This window comes from Dicentrarchus labrax, unplaced genomic scaffold (assembly GCF_905237075.1).
Source record: "Dicentrarchus labrax unplaced genomic scaffold, dlabrax2021, whole genome shotgun sequence".
NCBI lineage: Eukaryota > Metazoa > Chordata > Actinopteri > Moronidae > Dicentrarchus > Dicentrarchus labrax.
The window spans coordinates 4108064-4128119 of NW_026136709.1; the positions used below are offsets into that span (position 1 = coordinate 4108064).

The following is a 20056-nucleotide window of genomic DNA, read 5'->3' on the forward strand; positions in this document are numbered from 1 at the left end:
TTGAAGTGCTTAATTTCATTGATATTATAAATACTTTTAAAATCAATTGGTTAAAAAGATGTTTGACACATCAAAATTGATTGTGGTTCTTCATCCCCAATCATAATTTTGAAAAAATTGGTGGGCTTGCTTTCGTTTTTACCTGCAATTACTCACCTGACAAGCTTCCAGTCACACTGTCTAGATTTGATCAGCAATCACTTCCTATGAGAGCTTTATATCTCCTCATAATTTTCCTATTCCTTTCAAAGAATACAACTCGGTGATAAAAGCAATCCCCTCTGGCTTACTTAATTTAATGAAAAGTCACCTATCCTTCTGTGAAGGAATTAGACCAGAGGGCACATCTGTTTTACTTTTGAATGGTATCAACATACAAGACAAGAAATGTAACAATAAACATATAAGGAAAATCTTTCAAGATAAAAAGAGGTTTTCTCCACGAGGAAAATGTTATTGGCGCTCTCATTTAGAGGACATAGACTGGGAAAAAGCATGGCTCTTACCTCACAAATACTGTATTCATAACAAAGTAAAAGAAACTCATTTCAAAATTCTTCACAAAATATATCCTGTTAATTCTTTCATTTCAAAATTGATGGATGTGGACAGCTCTTGTGTTTTTGTGGGCATGCTGATGAAACTTTAAACCATTTGTTTTTTGAATGTAATGTCACAATGCAATTTTGGTCAGACTTGTGTTCTCATGTCTTCACCCGTGTTAACATGTTGTTCTGTTTTTCCCTAAAAGATGTTATTTGTTATTATGAAAATAAGAAGAACAAGTGTCTTCAGTATTTGGTTAATTTTTTCATTTTATTGGGAAAATATTTTATTCATAAGCAAAAATGTTCAGCCTCCAAGCCAACCTTTCCTCATTTTTTGATTGAATTTAACTCACTTTATAAATCCTTAGCTCTGGTTAAAAACAAAAAGAATACACAATTTTTAGATAACTATGAAAATATATTTGATGTACCCTTTGGCATTTAATGGAATTTATGATTGCAGAGATTGTTAAATACATTTATGTGTTGATATAATGATATTGTATTAGCTATTAGTGTTTATTTATTTTGTTTTTTATTATTTAGGTTCTACCTTATGAGTTCTCAGGAATGTATTTTGTAAATGTATTTATTCTATTTTTTTGTATCTGTGAAACAGCTCATATGTATTGTGTTATGTGTTAGTGTTTGACATCATTTGTAAATTGAATATTTAAATAAAGTTAATACTCAATATGTTCAACCAGCAGCAGGTTAACCTGCAGAACCCTTCCAGGGATACGACTGCAGGGGTGAGGTGGGTGGAAGGGGGTCCTTCAAATGCGAACGCATCAGAATGTTTCTAATGCGTTCACAAGAAACCGGAAAGTGTTTCTGCTGCGGAACGACTGTTTGAGAGTTTCCATGTGGAGGATTTATGTTCATATTTCTTCAGCTATATGGAAGGTGAAGAAGGAAGTTACTGGAGATATTGTGTAAGGATTAATTGTTCAATGTGGTCATTGTATGAATTTTAAAAGCCCGATATGCATTCATGACACAGTGAGACTGGGCTTTTTCTCATTTAAAAAATGGTTTCTCTCAGGAGAGCAGAGTGTTCTTTAGGACTAAAATATGGAAAGACAAAAAAAAACACAGTCCAGTTGTTCACTGAGCAGAGAGGTTAATAAAGGCAAAGGTTTCACTAGAAGTCATAAGGATCAGTCCTGACATCAGGGTTTTGCTTTCAAAGAGGTTTATTGAAAGAAATATTTTGAAATTTTATAAAGTTCAACCATTGATAATGCTATCACACAATCAGAACCTGGAGCTTCCCCATTTCCCCCTCCGACTCTCTTCAACATTTGATATGAATAATGTATTATGAGCACTCTACTGGCCAGCCCAATATTATAGTACAACTGTAGTGAACTCCAGGGGCCGCCATAGAGTCTACACTAGTAAAAAGATGAGTCATTTTCTAAACATCTGTGAGTGTCTTGGGACATCACACAACTCAGAACATTTCAGCACATTGTGTGTTAAAGATATGCTATTGCTAACACATTTTAACACCTCATGCACTGAAAAGAAGGTAAGATTCCAAAACTGCACTCGGAGAACAGTCAGTCTTCAGTGAGTCCCAGCAGGAGTTGTAATATTTTAGGTGCACTTGATTTAACTTTCCAGGCAGGAGTGGAAACGCGGCCCAGACAAGGAAAATCAAGCGCTCCTTGCAATTTGGGAACAGTTCTGCCCAGGACTGCCACACATGCATCACTCCGTTACAGTGGTTTGCAACCAAAGATACAAATATACAATATAATATTGTATCATCTAGGATCACTATATTTGCAGCTATTCAGTACCCCTCTCTTCCATGACCTGGAAGTAGTATGTATATATATGTATATATAAATATGACTCTCCCGTAACCCAGAAGAATTCAGTGTTTCACTCTACACACAGTTTGCAAGCATACAGCAAAAATCAGCTGCTTTGCACGTCAAACCCTCTCATTGCTGGATGATTTTCAGCGCAGCATGCAAGTAAAAATGTGCACAATATTAAAAGTCTTCAGCTTCATCACCCTCATCATCATATCCATTTTTACCATGGATGGACAGCCTTATCCGCATCTTTTTTTTTTTTTTTCCAATAAGGTGATTATCTCCATAAGAAATTAGAGCAGACTTTATTTATTTAGTATATTTTCCTCTATAGTATTCTGCATTTCAAAGCATGCCAAAGACATTTTTCAGTTTCTGCATAGTGCTGGCTATACGAGTGCCAAAGAGTTTGATTCCTTTACAAGTAGTAGAAGTTGGTATGTACAGGCAAGGAGTGACAGAGCAGATCCAGTGTTGTGTAAACGGTACCAAACCCCCCCTCCCCAAGTGCTCAAAATATCTACAAATACAGGACCCAAGTCTGTCGGGAACTCTTAGAAAGTTGAACAGAGCTGAAAAAAGCTCAGCAGTATGGAAGAGCCATTAAGGAAGGCGTGTGTTTGTGTGTGTGTGTGTAAGCTTAGTGTTTATGTCTGTATATGTGTGTTCAAATGCAAAGGGGGAAAACACTCTAACCTCCTTAAACACCCCCCTCCCCCCCACCCACAAACAAACACACTCATTCCCCCAGTCCCCCATGTTTTTTTTTTGTTTTTGTTTTGTTTTTTCAAAGTGCACCCTCTACTGTTATAATATGCAGTATGCATTACATAAATGTATTCTCTAGCATGGAATATTCCACTAAGGTCTACCGTCACATACAAGGTCAAAGAAGAAGAAGAAGAAGAAGAAGAAGTCGACAACAACCACATTCTAGTTTTGAGGTCATAGTTCTGAATGTAAAGATACAGTTCAGGCCACTAGGTGACTGTTATTGAACATTAACACTCTCGCTACAGTGTGTGAGATGGAGAGCCCACTTCTGAAAACCTCAGCACTGTAAACCAAACAGACTGACTGACTGGGTGGTTAGTGGGTGTTTGTAGTGAGAGTGTGATTTGTTATCCTGGTGACCACAGGCAGGGACTGCTGGTGAGAACTAACTGATGGTGAATGAAACACAACAAGAAGCAGATCGGGTTCAGTAGTAAGAGGAACTCAGTAGATTTGGTCAGTGTCAGCTTATCAGCATTGGGTGTCTGTGATGCATTCACTCACATTCAAGGGGATTCTAGCAACTTTGTACCAAGCTGTTGTTGAAACATTGAGATTTGCATTCATCTGGAAGTATCTAGAAGCACAAACCAGCCTCACCTTTACAGTAATTCTCTGGGTTCAAGTTTTCCAAACTGTCCTGATCACAGCCCAAAAAAAAATTTGTTTTATGTCACGGTAAAAATATCCTTGGTTAAACTTTAAAATCAGATAATCCAGCTGCATTCATTTAAAGGTCCAGTGTGTAACATTCAGGAGGATCTATTGGCAGAAATGGAATATAATATTCATAGATATGTTTTCATTAGTGTGTAATCACCTGAATATAGGAATCGTGTTACCTTAGAACAAGCCGTTTTTATCTACAGAGGGAGCGGGTCCTCTTCTGTGGAGTCCACCATGTTTCTACAGAAGCCCAGAACGGACAAACCAAACACTGGCTGCAGATAGCGCCTTTCATGTTTTTTGCGAGTTCTGCAGCCACCGTAGTTTCTCCTACAGGCTGTGCAAATTAGACACATTTATATCCACTGATGAATTTAAGGGCATCATAGGCTACGTTCACACTGCCTGAAAGCCTGAACGCTCAATTCAGATTGTTTTGTTTGGCTGTTCACATCATTTTTAAAATGTGGCCAATATCAGATTCCTCAAGTGACCCACATGACGAACATATATCGAGGTCACACTGCAAACAATCAGACCTTATATCCCACTGTCATGGAAGAAATCAGATCTGAGTCACATATGAGCAAAACATTTGGGTCACTTTGGCCTGCAGTGTGAATGTAGCCTTAAAGAATGTGGTGACGGAGGCATGTGGTAGTTTTTTGTAAGAGGCCAATGTGTTTGAGTAGTTGTACTTCTGTTTTATTGTGCATTTTTGTATTTCATGTTGAACATGTTGTATTATGATATGTTGTGAGGTTGCAGTCTTCACGGCTAGATGTCACTGAATCGTACACACTGGTCCTTTAAGTCAAACCTTCAGCTGAATTACAGGCCGGTTAAAATGTCACCAATGATCATCTGTTACAGCGTTCACTTGCTTTGGCTGAATACTAAAGGGCACCTCCGACTGTGACATCAGCTGTGGGCGTTTAGCCGATTACTGCACAGGCAAAGACTCTGACAACTGTGCAAACGTACTGAATGTGGCTATGTGTGCGTTTGTATACAGTTTGGAAATATTAATAATGATAGTAAGTACACCCATAAATATTGAATAAATAGTGAGAATGGTTGCGTGAGCATAAATTATGAAGACAAGTTTACATAGAACGCCTTCACTTCTTTCTCCACCAAATGAGCTGTTCTTAACCCGAGACAAGTGATAAATCATAGTAGGTACAATCCACAGACAAATAATAATAATAATAATAATAATAATCCTACAACAACAAATAAATACAATAGCTTCGACCAGCAAGCCGCATTATACAATCTTCACAATTCTGCATTAACGGGGCCAGAGTTAAACTTCTGGATGTTACTACTGTACATGTCAGGCATGAAACGCAACGTTCCTTCCTTCTGATTGGTTGGTTTCGAGTTGGGAGACAAAGGAAAATGAACCGTCGAACATCAATGACACGTTCCTGAGTCTTCATTAAACATCTGCACTGTTTAAGGAATAAAGTGCTGAGAATGAACGGATGCAGTTAAGCTGCTACAAGTCTTAACTGTTTAAAGGACTATTGCACTTCAACAGGCTTTCCCTCCTCTGGTAAACTCCTCATCGTGGGGTACAGGAAAGGGTCTGTCCGTGTAATTTTGTATCAGGGAAGACAATTTGAAGATGTCAGGTTTGTATTTTCCTTCATCTTGGCAACTCAAAACTGATAAATATGGAAGAATTAGTTCCACTGTAAGGGGGTAGAGCACCTACTCTTATTATTTCATACATCTCTGCTGGCCCTGAGGTACCTGGACTCCGCCCTTACACCATGTTCATCTCCACTGCTGTTTGTTCCATTTATAGATGATGGTTATTTAGATTTAAAAAGGGTGTATGTTCTCTGTATGAGATGGACATGCACTGCGCCAAGTGTTAAACTTCTGACTGATTTACTTTCAAACATGATTAGAAAACTTAGTTCTGGGACCTTTTTCCTTATACTGTACAGTAGTGGCTCTCTTCTCGTCTCTACTTGTGGAATTTAATAAACTGAGGACCCCTGACTCAGTGACATATTTTATGGATATTTCATATTATATTCAAAACTGTACGATGAACCCAAACTGTTAACTGCAGGAAGTTTATGTAAAACTTTCTTCAGGGATTTTTATACACTTATCTGTCTGTATTGTGTTTTTTGCTTTGTTTTTATCATAATTTTTTAACAATCATACATAATAAACAGGCTTCTTTTTTGACAAATTCAATGTTTTCTTGTCCCTGCCACCTGGCCACTGTTTGATTAGGCAATTTAATTGACTGTTTTTCACAGAAGTGAACAAAAAAAAAAATTTTCTTACACGCCTTAAACACAAGAAGGCCTCCCGACACCCTGTGAAGCGCTGGCGACCCCAAGTGAGGGTCCTGACCCCCAGGTTGAGAACCACTCCTGTACAGTAATTCTTAGTATGCAAGGAATACCTTTCTGTTGATACTATTTAATTAAAAACACTTTTATGTTCTTCATCCTGCTCACTGACCACCTACAGTATGACTGAAGTCCAAAGAACATTCATGAACAAAGGAAATCATATCATTCACTATATTAAGTTGCCATTTCCTTGACATGCTGGTGAGGTGTTGCACTGCTCTGATGAAGACCAACCGTCCACTGAAGTGATATCATATCATGTAGGAAGATGAAAGTGGAGGCCTGGACCAAAGACGTTAACAGTTTCAAAAATCCCTTGTACACTCTACTTTCTTTAACTAGGCTGGTGAAGTACTCACCATCTGTGCATCGTTATACCTCAGAGAATCTGTGTTAGTGTGTTGGTGGTCTGCTAACATGACATGACAAGGATCAGATGTGTATCTAGGGACTTCAAAATGGGAGGTAATTAGCTTAAATTAACACTTCTTATAACCAAAGTTTTACCAAAAAGATTGGTGCTCGAGTACAGTTTCTTCTTCCAGGGATCACTGCTGGAGTAGTGAAAATTCTTGGATGACCTCCTTAGTATACTAAAACCTACATTGTACAGGTTTTTTATTTGTGCTGTCTAGATTCAAAACACAAACACTGAATCTGTCATTTGCCTGTTTAAACAAGTCATTAAAATCACTTTTTGGGGCCAAGAAAACAAATTTGTCCTAAACATTAGAATCCAGTGATCCTCTACAGTGTGTGGAAGCAAACGTACCGAACGCCATGCTCTGCAGCCTGAAAGACAACCCCCCCCCAAAAAAAAAAAAACACAAGGACAAACACACGCAGTAAAAGCTTTGGACCTGAACTTATCACACACATAATAAGATTAAAGCGCACTCACTCATCTCTTCTCGCCAGTGTTTGCATATTATACCGTACATAGAATAATGGCGCATTCGGCTGGTCACTGTAAACTGGCAAACTTGTATATTTACGTATCACACGACAAACTGCTATGTACAAGGTAAAAGCATTGTGGGTGCTTGCTCAGGTGAAAAAAGTAAGAACCAATAAAATCTGAGGTAGCAAATTCAACTATGATAAACTAGAATCACTCAAGCTTTTTTTTTTTTCTTTTGAAATCAAAGCAGACCTTATCACTTTGATAATCACACACAACTTCTCTGTTTCCCTGTAAGGTCACAACTCATAGCTCGTGGAATTAGTACGCTGGGGTTTCCTGCTTCTTTAAATTTTTATAGTTTGCTGTTTTGGTGCACTGTTCTCGTGGTACACTTGTAAGTTTGCCAGTTTACCTGTTTGCGACGCTGCCTGAGCATGCCATATGTTCTTCACTCACTAGCAAATCTGTACAATGTTTATGATAGGGCAGCTGATATGTTCATCGAGAAAATTCATGGCTTTTAACCCTCCAGTTCCCACCCCTGAGGTGCAAACCAGCCAATCCAGTGTGCTCTTGGGAAGGGGGGAGCCTCAGCTCCGCCTGTCAGGGCGGGGCATCAGGGGGAGGGAACCAATAACAGAACGGCAGGTTTCCTGTTAGGCCAGCTAACACTACACTTCACCAACCAGTTTGTGAGTTTATCGGAAGCGCCACGGACATAGAGAATAGAATAATCATTATATCAATAGGATTTTCAGTGCAAGACGTAAATGGCTACTTGTTTCGTCATTATTCTGTCCGTTGTTGTTTTTTCTTGTTCTCGTCAGTCATCCAACACTGGATACAGCAGTAAAGGGATTCTTCTACAGGTTAGCAGTCACTTAAGTGTGTGTGAAGATGTGTCATCCTCAGCAGATGACTGAGAGGCAGACCAGATCAGTCAGGGTTGACCTGGAATGTGTTCATTTAGAGGCAGAGCTCCTCTCCGCTCTGTTTGTGGTTTTGGTTAAAGGTTGTACTGTTGTGGAGTTCAGAAAGCTCCAGATGTTTCATGAGGAGGGGGGGGGGGACTTGTGGAAGAGAGAGACAGAGAGAGGCCTGGCGTCACTCTCTCTGAGCTGTGTGTCCTTTCTTGAGAGGTCAAAGGTGAAAGATACAGTAGCTGGGTTCCCCAAAGGATTTTGGTAGTAGGTACAGTAAGTGCCATGAGGGAAAGCAGGATCACTCTCATTCTCTCTCTGTATCCCTCCTTCCATCCCACTTTCCTCCACCTTCAGCTTTTCCTTAGCTCCCCCCTGGGTCGGAGCCGTGTCTCTGTGGTGTCCGTGAGTCCAGAGGTGTTTGTGGTTCTTGGAGGGACCGTCTCCTTTGGGTTTCAGGGTCCAGGGATGATACCCCTGTTCCGGCCCCTGGCCCAGCCCCAGCCCCCATACACACCCCTGAACCAAAGTCTAACCCTGCTCCTACGCCAGACCCCACTGCTGTCCCGCTCCCTAAATCTAACCCTAAACCTGAACCCACTGCTGGCCCTGAAATGACACCAGGCCCAGTCCCCAGGCCCAGCTCCAGCCCCAGATGTTGCCCCAGGCTGTCTAGTCCAGAGGGGGCAAGCTGGCCCTGGCCGCTGTTGATCAGTGTGAAGTCCTGGGGCTGCAGGGAGTCAAGAGGCTTGGCTGGGAACTCCTCAAAGTCCTGGGAATCCAAGATCTGCAGGGAAAGGAACTGAGAGGTCAATGGGACTGGCTGCTACAACTCTTTTTCCTCTTACTCCTCACAAAGTCATATTTCAAATTTTAGCACCATTCATTAACCCAGTGCTTTGTGGGTTTCAGTGTTTGATATTAACTGGAGACCAATGACAGCATTCAAACACGTAGCTCCACAGAACACAGTCAAATGTATTCATATCATTCAGGACTGCAATCATTTTGTTACTACATGTAGTTCACCTGTGATAGGGAGGCCAGGGTGTCTGTCTCCAGAGGTGTAATAGGCTGGACCAGTCTCTCCTCTGGGCCTGGTCCTGGGCTGGGAGCAGGGTAGGGTGAGGCCTGTAAGAGACAACATCTTATTTGTCTGCATGAAGTGTAGCCAACAATAATGGAAAGCTGTCTTTCATCCTGCCTCCTGTTGTTAGGGTGACTTATTCTTGTTCAAAGACAGATGCTTGCTGTTACAACCCCTTGTGACAACAAGCTCCTACGTAATACCCTGTGTGTGTGTGTGTGTGTGTGTGTGTGTGTGTGTGTGTGTGTGTTTTTACCTGAGGTGGTGATGAAACGGCGCTGTAGGCAGGAGGAACCAGGGCCATCTGTCTCTGCAGCAGCTGCATGATTGCTCCGATGTCTGTCGACATGCGACTCTCCAACCTGCACACAGTGTGTAGTAGGTGATCAAGACATTAAAACTGTGTTTTCTGCTGATATTATATAGGACATTTAATACTCCAATTTAAAGGAAATGTCTTTCTTTCCTCCTAGGTCTAATTTTGTCCATTGTTATTATCAGTTATTGATTAATTGCCAAAATTTGGGAACAGAAACGTCTGATTGATGATTGTTCATTGCGAAGAAACCTGTGTGGGAGAGGTACTATGGTAAGTACCAGGAAAATTGTACAATGTAACGGAAATTTAACAGACAGACTGCTTGTAGTTCTAAGTCACCATGTTCCCAGCCCCCCCAGAAGTTGGTGTGTTATATCTAGGGATGTCTTAAGAACGATGCCAAAGTTCTGAAAACGTGATGGTATTTGTTTTTCTACAGTACTCTAGGTACTGGGGATGCAATTCTTTCAGACCTGACAGGGTCAGCATACGCACCTACACCTATGTATTTTAGTCTGCTGTTAGAGGAAGAACAACAAGTGGAAGATGATAAAAATAGTTATTTGTAATGTTCAAAAGTTTTGAACAAAGGAGTGTATGTACTTATTTTTTTGTTTTTTTTTACTGTGGTATTGAATTGTGTATCGAGAAACGTGAAATTTCACTGGTATTGGTATTGTGTCATCCCTATGTAAATTTCATCACTAGCAGGTATGGTGTCCAAAACTATGAAAATAAGACAATTCTTAATATTTAGTCTACCCTCCACTTCTCATATAAACTTTCCATTCTAATTATTCTACTTTTCTGAACTCTGTTTTGCTTATACTGCATTTTTCTTTTCCAGCCTGCTGTTATTCTGTTATTGTTGCAGCTGGAACAATCCATTTTCCCCACAGGAGTCAACAAAGTTTTATTTTTTCTTAGTAAAATATAATCTTGGCCCATAGTCACACTGAAAAAGATGTGTGTGTGTGTGTGTGTGCTACACACATACAGGAGGTGGAAGCTTTACCATAAAACCAGCTGGGTCTTATCTGAGGCTCACATAGAGCTAATTAGGACTCATTCTGCTTATTTTCCTGGCTCTGTTCAACTTTCTGAGGTCCAACAGAGACTTTACCATATGTGCAGATATTTGCAGTACTTGTGGGATGAGTTCACTCCTTACACACTACTGCCCCCAATCCCGTTTCGCTCACATACACCTTTAGCCTGCTGACACATTCTATCCAACAGAGGCATCCAGTCAATCATGCGTTTAAAACTGAGCATTCAGCTGGAGGCGTAGCCAGCCTCAGAGCTATGAGCCAGCACAAAGACACGCAGCCTGTGATCTCAACAAGACCTGACAAAGGAGCCTCATCCAGCTAAAGGCTACAGGGACGGAAAATCTCGCTTTTTTTTCACTGCGCTGGAAAGAAGAGGCTTCCTTCAGAGGCAGCCAGGTAAAAGAAAAGCTCTTAAAGTGTCAGATGACTCAAAGTGTCAGATGTTTGCCGGGACTTCAGCATTGTCTTTCTTCAACAACTGTTTGATATGAAAAAGAACACAGAAGAGCAGCAACAGCAACAGATGCACGCAAACCAGAACACCCAGACATCCAACCGGCCGTACCTGTTGAGCTGTTTCTGCAGCAGGTCCAGGCGAGTGTCCAGCTGGTTGCGTTGCTGTCGGCTCAGGCTGTGCAGCGGTGCGTTGAGTGTCGGTGGGGAGGCCAGGCTGCAGCTGGGAACCTCCTGGTACTGACCGCCGCCCCGACTCTCCCCCCAGAAACTAAAGATGTTGGACACACCTGAGAATGCACCTGTAGGAGAAGAAGACAGGTGGAGGGGGAGCGTGTGTGTTTGCTGGAGACACTGGGCAGGCATTACAGTACAGATCTTGGGACGCTCTTCTGTTTTGTTTTACCTGACAGGGCGTTACACGTGTTCCCAGTCTTGGGATCTCCGTCACCCTCAGTGTTCTCGTTGAAGCTCATGGGCTTGACCTGAGCCTGTGGGCTCTCCACCATCACCGGTGGAGGGGCGAGTCTGGTCACAACTGACTCCTCCCCCTGTAAGAGGTGAAGACATTAACACCAGTTTTTACTGCGCCATGGCCTATGACAAAACAATAACTATTAGTCAGTTAGTCATGATGAAAATTACTTATACCTCATCACCACTGGAGTTTGAGGACACTGAGCTTCGATGTGCCTCCCACTGATGCTTAGTTGCCTTCTCCTGTTTTTGGTTGTTGGTTGCTTCCCTCTGTCTTCGTCTCACAGACTTATGGGATTTTTTAATTTCGCCAGCATCTGCATCATCTGGACAGAAGTAGGTGTGCATGGAAAGATTAAAAAAGAGGCAGACTGGTCAGTCCAGCTGTATCGGGACTAACTTTTCAAAGATGAACACAAGGTCATCAGGAAAAGTCTGGCATAGACAAACTTTATTATCAAATTAACTTTACTAAAGCTATGTTTCTATAAGCATTCAGACAGTCAGATCATTTGGAGGTTTTTTAAATGACAATAAAACAAATGGTCAAAGTAAGGTACGAGCTATAGAGGGTGGGCTACCTTTTTCTGTACGTCTTCGGAACGATAACTTCCGTCTGCGTAATTTGTTGAATCCCCCACAGTTGGAGTCATCGCTGCTTGGAGAGCCTGGGATCATGTTGGTCTGAAAGGAGGACCAGCATTAAATAGTCTTTTATTAAAAGATAACACAGCAGGGGTGCTAGAATCTGAAAATGTCCAGAAGTTAAGGGAAAGTATTTGCTTGGATAAAACAATCCAGAGAACACCTAAGTTTGTAAACTTACATCTCGGAGGTTGAAGGTGATTTCCAGGTTGTTCCAGAAGTTGTCTGCGAATTCAGGATACATGTCCAGCACCTCCAGAACATCTTCTCTTAAGATCTTGTGGAGGTCGCAGTAGGTTAGAGCCCTTACATCAGCGTTGGATTTACCCGGTCGGGAATACAGGTTGATAGGCTCGCCAAAGATGTCATTCTTCCCTGGGAGAGGTGAAAAAAAGGAAACCTTTATGGGTGAAACAATGGAGCTGTGTTTTCCAAATTTAGAGTCACAACCTCGTTTTTATCAGGTCATCAACTGCTAAAATGCCATGATACGTAAATTCATTTTACGTAACATAGCATACCAGAGAGCTGGGCATATATTCAGAGAACTGGAGTTACATCCAGTAACTACTATTTTTGCTACGCTGGTCGGTTGAGCTCAGATGTGAGTGCCACCGCCCCTATTTTTACAAACCTGGGTCTGAAAATGTGTTTTCTCTCACTCTCTGATTGAGGTAACGTTGAGTGTGTCTCACTCTGGAATTGTGATGTACTTCATGTGCCTGTCGGCACAAGCTCGTTATGAGGTGGTGAGAAACTCAACATTACACTCAGCGAATGTGATTAGTGCTGTGATATACTTTTATAATGATTTCATATCCACTTTAAATTCGTGGTTTGTTGAGTCCTTTATCAGAAGTTTATAAATGTAGATGTTACGGCAATTCATAAACATATTTTTTGGGTCCCAGGAAAACACCAACTTTCTCTTTTGGCTCTTTAGATGAAAAAGTTTGGGAAACTCTGCAATAGAGCAACAGCGTTTTAGATTGACGGAAATATCAGACTATATATATAGAGTATATTTTATTGTTAAATGTGTAAGGTACCCTATCATTGAAAGGGTATTTGTCTCTGCCCATACTGACAACAAATTCAACTGCTCTTGAATTATTATAGACAGTGTCTGTTATGTTGGATACTTTTACATCCTGAACTTCATGTTGTGTTATCCTCTAATCTACAGTGAACTAGTAGAAGTAACACTCAATGCTCACCAGCAGATGGCACTACCATCTTGTGCATATTAACCCCCCAAAAATGTAAGTGGACACAAAAGAGGCCTGCTACATACTTTTTTTTAATCTAGATTGACACAGGGATATGGACCAATGGAAAATTTTTTATTACTACTGTTATATTAGTAACAGTACTACTGTCATATCCACGCAGTCTGAACTACCCTTATTTACTGTAGGGCTCTGGGAAGAAGCCCCAGATTGGCCTACAGGCTGCTGTGGAATATGGGTCAAAACTGCTTATACTAACAGATGTATATCTCCAGATGCTGTCATGTTATTTAGTTTCTAAGCCTAAAGGTTGAGAAGGGAACATATACGATAAGTAAAACATATACTGAAAGCTTTGTATATATAAATATATATCTTTTGTACCCAAGATGGCTACCACCACGTCTCCTCTCAGTATCTCTATGGATCCCCTGGATATGAAGTAGAGGGCGGTGAGGACGTCCCCAGCGTGGACCAGCGTGTCGCCGGGGGGTGCGTGGGTGGTCTTGAACTTCATGGCCAATGCCCTGAGGCAGCCCTTGGTGGAGCCTGTAAAAGCCTTACAGTTCTGCAGCAGCGTCCGGTTCAGATGGAGGCAAATATCCGCCTGGAGACACTCTGGGAAACCTTTCAGCACCTGGGGAGGGAGAGGGAGCAAGGGAGCAAGGAAGCGGAGGAAGAGACGGAGGAGACAAGGACATGGGAGGAATGAGGGATTAAGAAGTAGGGGAGGGGAGGAAATAAAGAACAAAAGAAGATAGGTGAGAAACAGTCAAAGATACAAGTGGGGCGAAAGAGTGAACGGTGAAAAGAGAAGGTGTGGCAGGAAAGAAGGGAAAGAGAAGGAAGAAGAAGAGGTGAGATAAAGAAAGCAAATGAATTGATAGAGAAAGGTTACATCGGTATTGATACATGCTATTAGCAGCCAGTGACTGATACGGTGTGTCCAGAACATAAAGCTCATAAAGCACATAAAAGTCAAAGATTATGGACGCTTTAAAAGGAATAATAAAAAGTGGAGCCTTTACTGTCTTTATTGTCGTCATCCCCACTAGTGAACACTCATGGGACATTAGCCTTTTACTGTTATTACACCATTCCACAAATGAACATGAATAAACTAAATTGCCTATACATTTATCTGATATTTGTTCTAACCATCAGAGAAGTCATGATTTTAATTTAAGTTTTTATGGTATTAACCCCTGAGTAGAAGACAAACATCAGCAGTTCTTCTTTTAAAAAGGCCCTATGCAGTGGTTTTTAGGGCTTCACCGCAAAATTATTTCAAACTGTATTTCAGATGGCCTACCGGAACAGTGTCAGCAGGCCTGTAGAGTGTAATTAATATGAAGAAATGGTGCAGTTTTAATGAGTTTGCTGCAAGCATGGGAAGCCCCAGCACTTTTAAAGCTATGGGGCTCCTCTTGTAACTGTCTGGCTGACTTCACAGAATAGAACTGCACCTAAAAACACCCACACTGTGTTTCTTCCTCTCCATTTATCTCTTTTTCATCTGTTTAAAGCTACTTTCCTCATTTCAGCCTTCACTGGGCTCCTTCTTCATCTCTGTGTCGGCAAATGTCCATTTCTCTCTTTAGACATTTTCCACCCATCTTGGTCTTAAGGATCCCCTCCACTTTTTATGTAATTTCCACATTAAAATCCTTAAAAAGTCATCTACTCCCTTCTACCTCATTACAAATTCCAGAAACCCTGAATATGCAAATGTTCATTTCTAAAGTTTTCCTGCTGGACTCAAGATGTCTCTAACTTCACTGTAAAGTCCATTCTCAGTGGATGTGCACTGTTCGCTTTAAGTTTCTACATCACACTGTACAAGTTGCATACTGGACCAGGGTTGACATCTCCATCAACTATTTGTGATGTCACAAATCATGCTGCCCCTTACAATCACATGTTCAATGAGCACAGAGAAACTTTCCACTTTCAGCAGATGAATGTGAAAACATCCTTCTAGTGTCAAACTCTGCACATACAGCATTCAAACAACACACTGTAGGGACAAGAAGAAACAGAGTTACTGTCTTGTTGTTGGCTTCATTGCTCATCACCACTTTCCCCACCACACACAAGAACTTTTTAAATGTTTCAAGGTCTGGTTTGAAGACAGTCAAACACATAGAACCATGGGAGTTATAGTAACAACTCCCTTCTGTAGATTTGAATAATAGCCTACTATTATTCCCTGTACTCAACAATGGTTTTGTGCCAGGTACAAGCCCCAAAATGTGCTGAAGTCAGATTTTACAGGCCAGCGGTATCAGTTTAATGGTGCATTTAGCAGATGCTCAACTGCTGACTTTCAAGGCTACACTACACTGTTATTGTTTATATAAATGTTTGCTGTCGTGATATATTAAATTCGTTGCTGTAGCTTCTCTGCTGAGAAAAGCCTCTGTTTAACGTGGTAAAGTACTGTTTTCACGGGCCCTGGGGCCTTTTTGTTTCCATGGCCTCTGGGACACTTCACTCCACTCTACAGCTGTGACCAAACACACACAGGTGAGTGTATATCTGGCATTATACTGTATATGTAGTTAACTGCCTAATGTAGGTGTAGTCGAAGTTAGTATCCTGCACACATATCCTGCATTTATATACATTTAAATCAACCTAGAAAATGGCAAATTATGATAAAAACTGGTTGTTGTGTCTTCTGTAATAATGCTACTTTCTAAAAATCAGAAGTTCTGTATGGTTAATGCACTTACCCTCCTTGAAATCATGTTTAGTTTCCTTGATAGAGACTTGATACTTAATGATGCTGTGTATTGCATCTTTCCTACAAAGACCACTGTCCTTAACTTCCTTCTGTTTCATTGTTGTCACACAGATTAAGAGAAAGTGAAAGTACTTAGACACTCAGATGAGTGTATTAACATTTTTACTCTCTCATCTAGACTATGGTGGCTGGACAGTAAGAGGCCACTGTTCTGAGAGACAGCTTATTAAAGAAAACATCCAAAAAATATATAAAATTACACCCTTAGGTGTAGCACTAACACTTAGTTGTAGAGTTTGTTTTTTAAAATGTTCTTATAAAAAAAAAAGTGTCAACTGTTGAAACATATGACACTAATATATTTTTTAAGGAGGACAGGAGAACAAACAAGGATGAGCAAAAGTAAGATAAAAATGCTGTTTATTACGATTGATGCTGCAATAACAACAACCCATATCCTCCCATGATCATTCTGTAGGTATCTAATTGTCTCTGCTTCCACTGAACTGAGCACATCTGAGAGCTACACTGGGCTGTGGCTGTACTATTGTATCCAAAGCCAATAACACAATACTCTGGAAAGAACAGAACATTTTCATTTTATTGGTTATTGATCTCTGCAAGTGTCTGCAGAAGTTGCACATATTCACACAGAGGTTAGAGGCCGGCTGCAAACAATTCAGTGCCCTGCTCGTCCACATGCAAAAGATGCAACAGATTTATTTCCCCTCTCATCCTGCTCTCATCACAACACTCCAATAGCGTTCAGTTCCTCATCAGAACTGCATTATTATTCTCTCCATCCTCATGAATGAAGGAGGCCATAGCTGATTGAATCAATTGTGGAGACAGACAGACATACAGGGTCTGCTCCACACAATCAAAATAATCATTACAGTAAACATTCTCTAATCCAGTCTGCTCACTACACTGCACTTCACTGGGCCTTTAAGAGAGCAGCATAATGAGGGAAGAGGAGGGGGCCAACACCGAAAAATACGTTCCCATGGATGCTCGTCAAATTTGTTTCCTCTCTACTTCAATGACTCACTTATTACACTGAAATGAAACAAGATTTCACTGATGGAATATTGTGTTTGGGCTGGGACTTTGCTCCCAAACAAGGCTCCTCTATGCTTCTATAGGGCTTCACAGACAATAATGAGGCGCTGATTACGCTCCAATGAGCAATTTTTAAAAGTATTTGGATGCTGGAAAGGCTTCCTGAAGTTACGAGGAGAGATATTTTTAGTAAAGTGTACAGAGCAGAGATTATAAAACATCTTACAAAGTAATGAAAAATTGTAGCTTAAAAAATACCAATAGTTTTGAATCTATTTCAGTAGTCAAACAATAGCTAAATGCACACTTACAGATCCACATATACAAACTACACAATGATATAATGTGTTATAAACAATGACGACATACATTGACTCATGCACGGCATTAATTACTTGCATCAGCACATCTCAACTGTGTTCTTATGTGTGCATGTTCATCTGTAGTTGCATGCATGTTTGTGTCCAATGACACATCTGAGTCCAAGCCTTCAACACTGGTACAGAGAAACAGAAGATGTGACTGGGACTATGCCTTTGTCTGTGTGTGTGTGTGTGTGTGTGTGTGTGTGTGTGCGTGTAGGTGTGTGTGTGTGTGTGTGTAAGAAGCACCATCCTATACACTGTGACTCACAGAGTTCAGGTTGCGGTCGACTGTATACAACAAGCATGTTGGCAGCACTCCTTCAATCTGCCTGTGTGTTAGCATGCATGGTGCGTTTGTGTCCTTTGACAGGTGTGACTCACTGTGTGTGTGTGTGTCTGTGTGTTTCAACTTGTATGTGAAAATAGTGTATTAGCCCTAAAGCATGTGAACAGACTGATGTAGGTCCATGCATATTGAAAATACTTTAACTCGTCTATTTGCACATGTTTGAGTATGTGTGTGTGTGTGTATTATTTATGATACTCACATCATTCCTATTTTCTCTGAGGGTGTCGGACCATGCATGCTGAGACAAAGTCTTCCAATCATCCTATTAACGTACAACGCAGGCTCAAAATACTCCTCTAGCCTTCTGTGTGTACATGTGTGTATTCATGCGCAACACTCATTCATTAACATGAACAGACTAGGTGTACACACACAAGATTTGGGTGCATGAGGATCAGTACTCACAGCATTCATGTCGATGCCGTTGGTGTAGGACCAGGCGTGCTGGAAATACTCCTCCAGCCTCTGCCTGAGTGGGTTAGGGATCTGGTGGAAGCGGATGAACTCCCTGACTCTCAGCATCTGGGTGTGGTAGCGGGCCGTCCCCGAATACAGCCGCTGGATGATGGCTGACACATTCCCAAAGATGCTGGCATACATCAGAGCTGGAGGTGGGAGACGGGCATAGGGTGAGACAGGAAACGAGGGAAGTAGGCAGGAAGCGAGAGAAAAGCATATACATTAGCAGAGAATATAGGGACACACAGGCACTTGATACACTGATATGACCTGACACATTTCTGGCTGACTGTCTTCTCCATCTGAAAAAAATACATATTATTAAGCTTGACACCCTTGGATGATGTGCTTGATAAAAATACTGTAAGTGGAGAAAGGCAAGGAGAAGATAGAGGGAAAGAAGAGAGAGAGCTCAGACAGCTGATGGTATAATAATGAAGAATAATGAAAATGTATTAGTATGCAGAGCTGGGTTGAAGAAAAGATATTTGCACTGTATGCAAGTACAGATATATACATTATAAGTGTCTTTGTAGGGGCCACTAAGACTAACAGGAAAGGTAACAGTTGTGGCTGCAAAAGCGTGGGATGAACTACCTTTAATCTAATCTAATTATTAATCTACATTAACAATAATATGTGAAGCCATATTGCTAATAGTCACTCTGCTCATTGACTCACAAAGACTAACACTGAAATAATCACATTTTTCAACTTCAAGTTCACAGTGTCTTTACGTTGTGCCCATTTAACGAGCAAAGAGGAGTTAGACACACCCTAAATGCATTGAAATGATCACAGCATCCAAAAAGGGGATCAGTGTACATGCCTGAGCATGTGCATATTGTTTTAAGTGAGACTAGACAAAATCTTCTTCCAGTCCCTTAAAACAGACTACAAAAATGTAATTCTTTTCTTTAATAGGTTTGAGATGTTAGTACTGACATTATATCAATGTGGACACTGGGCTCACTAGCCAATTTAAATTGAATTCTAATCGGAACTGCAAATGCAGTTCAATACTACTACCAAACAAGAAAACCACTGGGTCATGAATATGAATATACTAACTAATTTGATTCATACGACAAGTAAATTGGTAAATAGATGGATTGCACTTACGGACTACAAAGTGCCTTTCTGACCACTCGAAGCACTTTACACTACATGTCACATTCACACATTCTCACACACACAAACACATACATACACACACACACAAACACACACACACACACACACACACACACACACACACACACACACACACACACACACACACACACACACACACACACACTGATGGCAGAGGCTGCCTTGCAAGCTGCCAACTGCTCCTCTACTATACTGTGTGAACCATTTACAGACATTGTTTGAAATCTAAATATGAGAAAAAAGTTCTCTTTAAATTTAAATTAAGTTCAAACATCAGTTTTTAGCATGACACCAGTCCGCTGCAGAACAGACAGAGCAGGTCTGTAGAGGACAGAACGTTTTGTGTTGTATCATTCGTGAGCCTCCCTGTTTTGTCCTGTTGTCATGTTGGATCCCGCTAACCTCCCAACCTCTGTCAGCTCCCATCACTGTCCACATCACCCACTAAAACTACTGCTAAAACTTTGCGTGAGTGAGTGTGTGTATTTCCGCATGTGTGTGTCACAAGGGAAAGAATTGATCCCTGCCTCTATGTGAATATGTTTTATAACGCTCAGCAACAGAATACTACTACTAGAATTGTACTACAATAACAGACATTTTCCAAGCCTCAGGTCAGTTTCTGGCCAACCA

General features: G+C 41.0%; 1 protein-coding gene across 5 annotated transcripts in view; it reads right to left on the bottom strand.

The window, feature by feature from the left end:
* Nucleotides 1-1726: 1726 nt before the first annotated feature.
* The window catches only part of kcnh2b (potassium voltage-gated channel, subfamily H (eag-related), member 2b), a 236421-nt gene continuing 218091 nt past the window's right edge, over nucleotides 1727-20056 (bottom strand). For 3 of the 5 annotated variants that reach the window (XM_051411274.1, XM_051411273.1, XM_051411276.1), the window contains 11 exons: nucleotides 18215-18414; nucleotides 18009-18071; nucleotides 13672-13924; nucleotides 12240-12433; nucleotides 11995-12097; nucleotides 11588-11739; nucleotides 11343-11487; nucleotides 11049-11238; nucleotides 9369-9474; nucleotides 9055-9156; nucleotides 1727-8812 (listed from right to left, as the gene is read on the bottom strand). In XM_051411274.1, the coding sequence (XP_051267234.1) occupies nucleotides 8390-8812; nucleotides 9055-9156; nucleotides 9369-9474; nucleotides 11049-11238; nucleotides 11343-11487; nucleotides 11588-11739; nucleotides 11995-12097; nucleotides 12240-12433; nucleotides 13672-13924; nucleotides 18009-18071; nucleotides 18215-18414 (1931 nt within the window). In that variant the 3' untranslated portion in view covers nucleotides 1727-8389. The remainder of the gene's footprint in view (nucleotides 8813-9054; nucleotides 9157-9368; nucleotides 9475-11048; nucleotides 11239-11342; nucleotides 11488-11587; nucleotides 11740-11994; nucleotides 12098-12239; nucleotides 12434-13671; nucleotides 13925-18008; nucleotides 18072-18214; nucleotides 18415-20056) is intronic. The other 2 variants (XM_051411275.1, XM_051411277.1) reach the window with 1 other exon arrangement.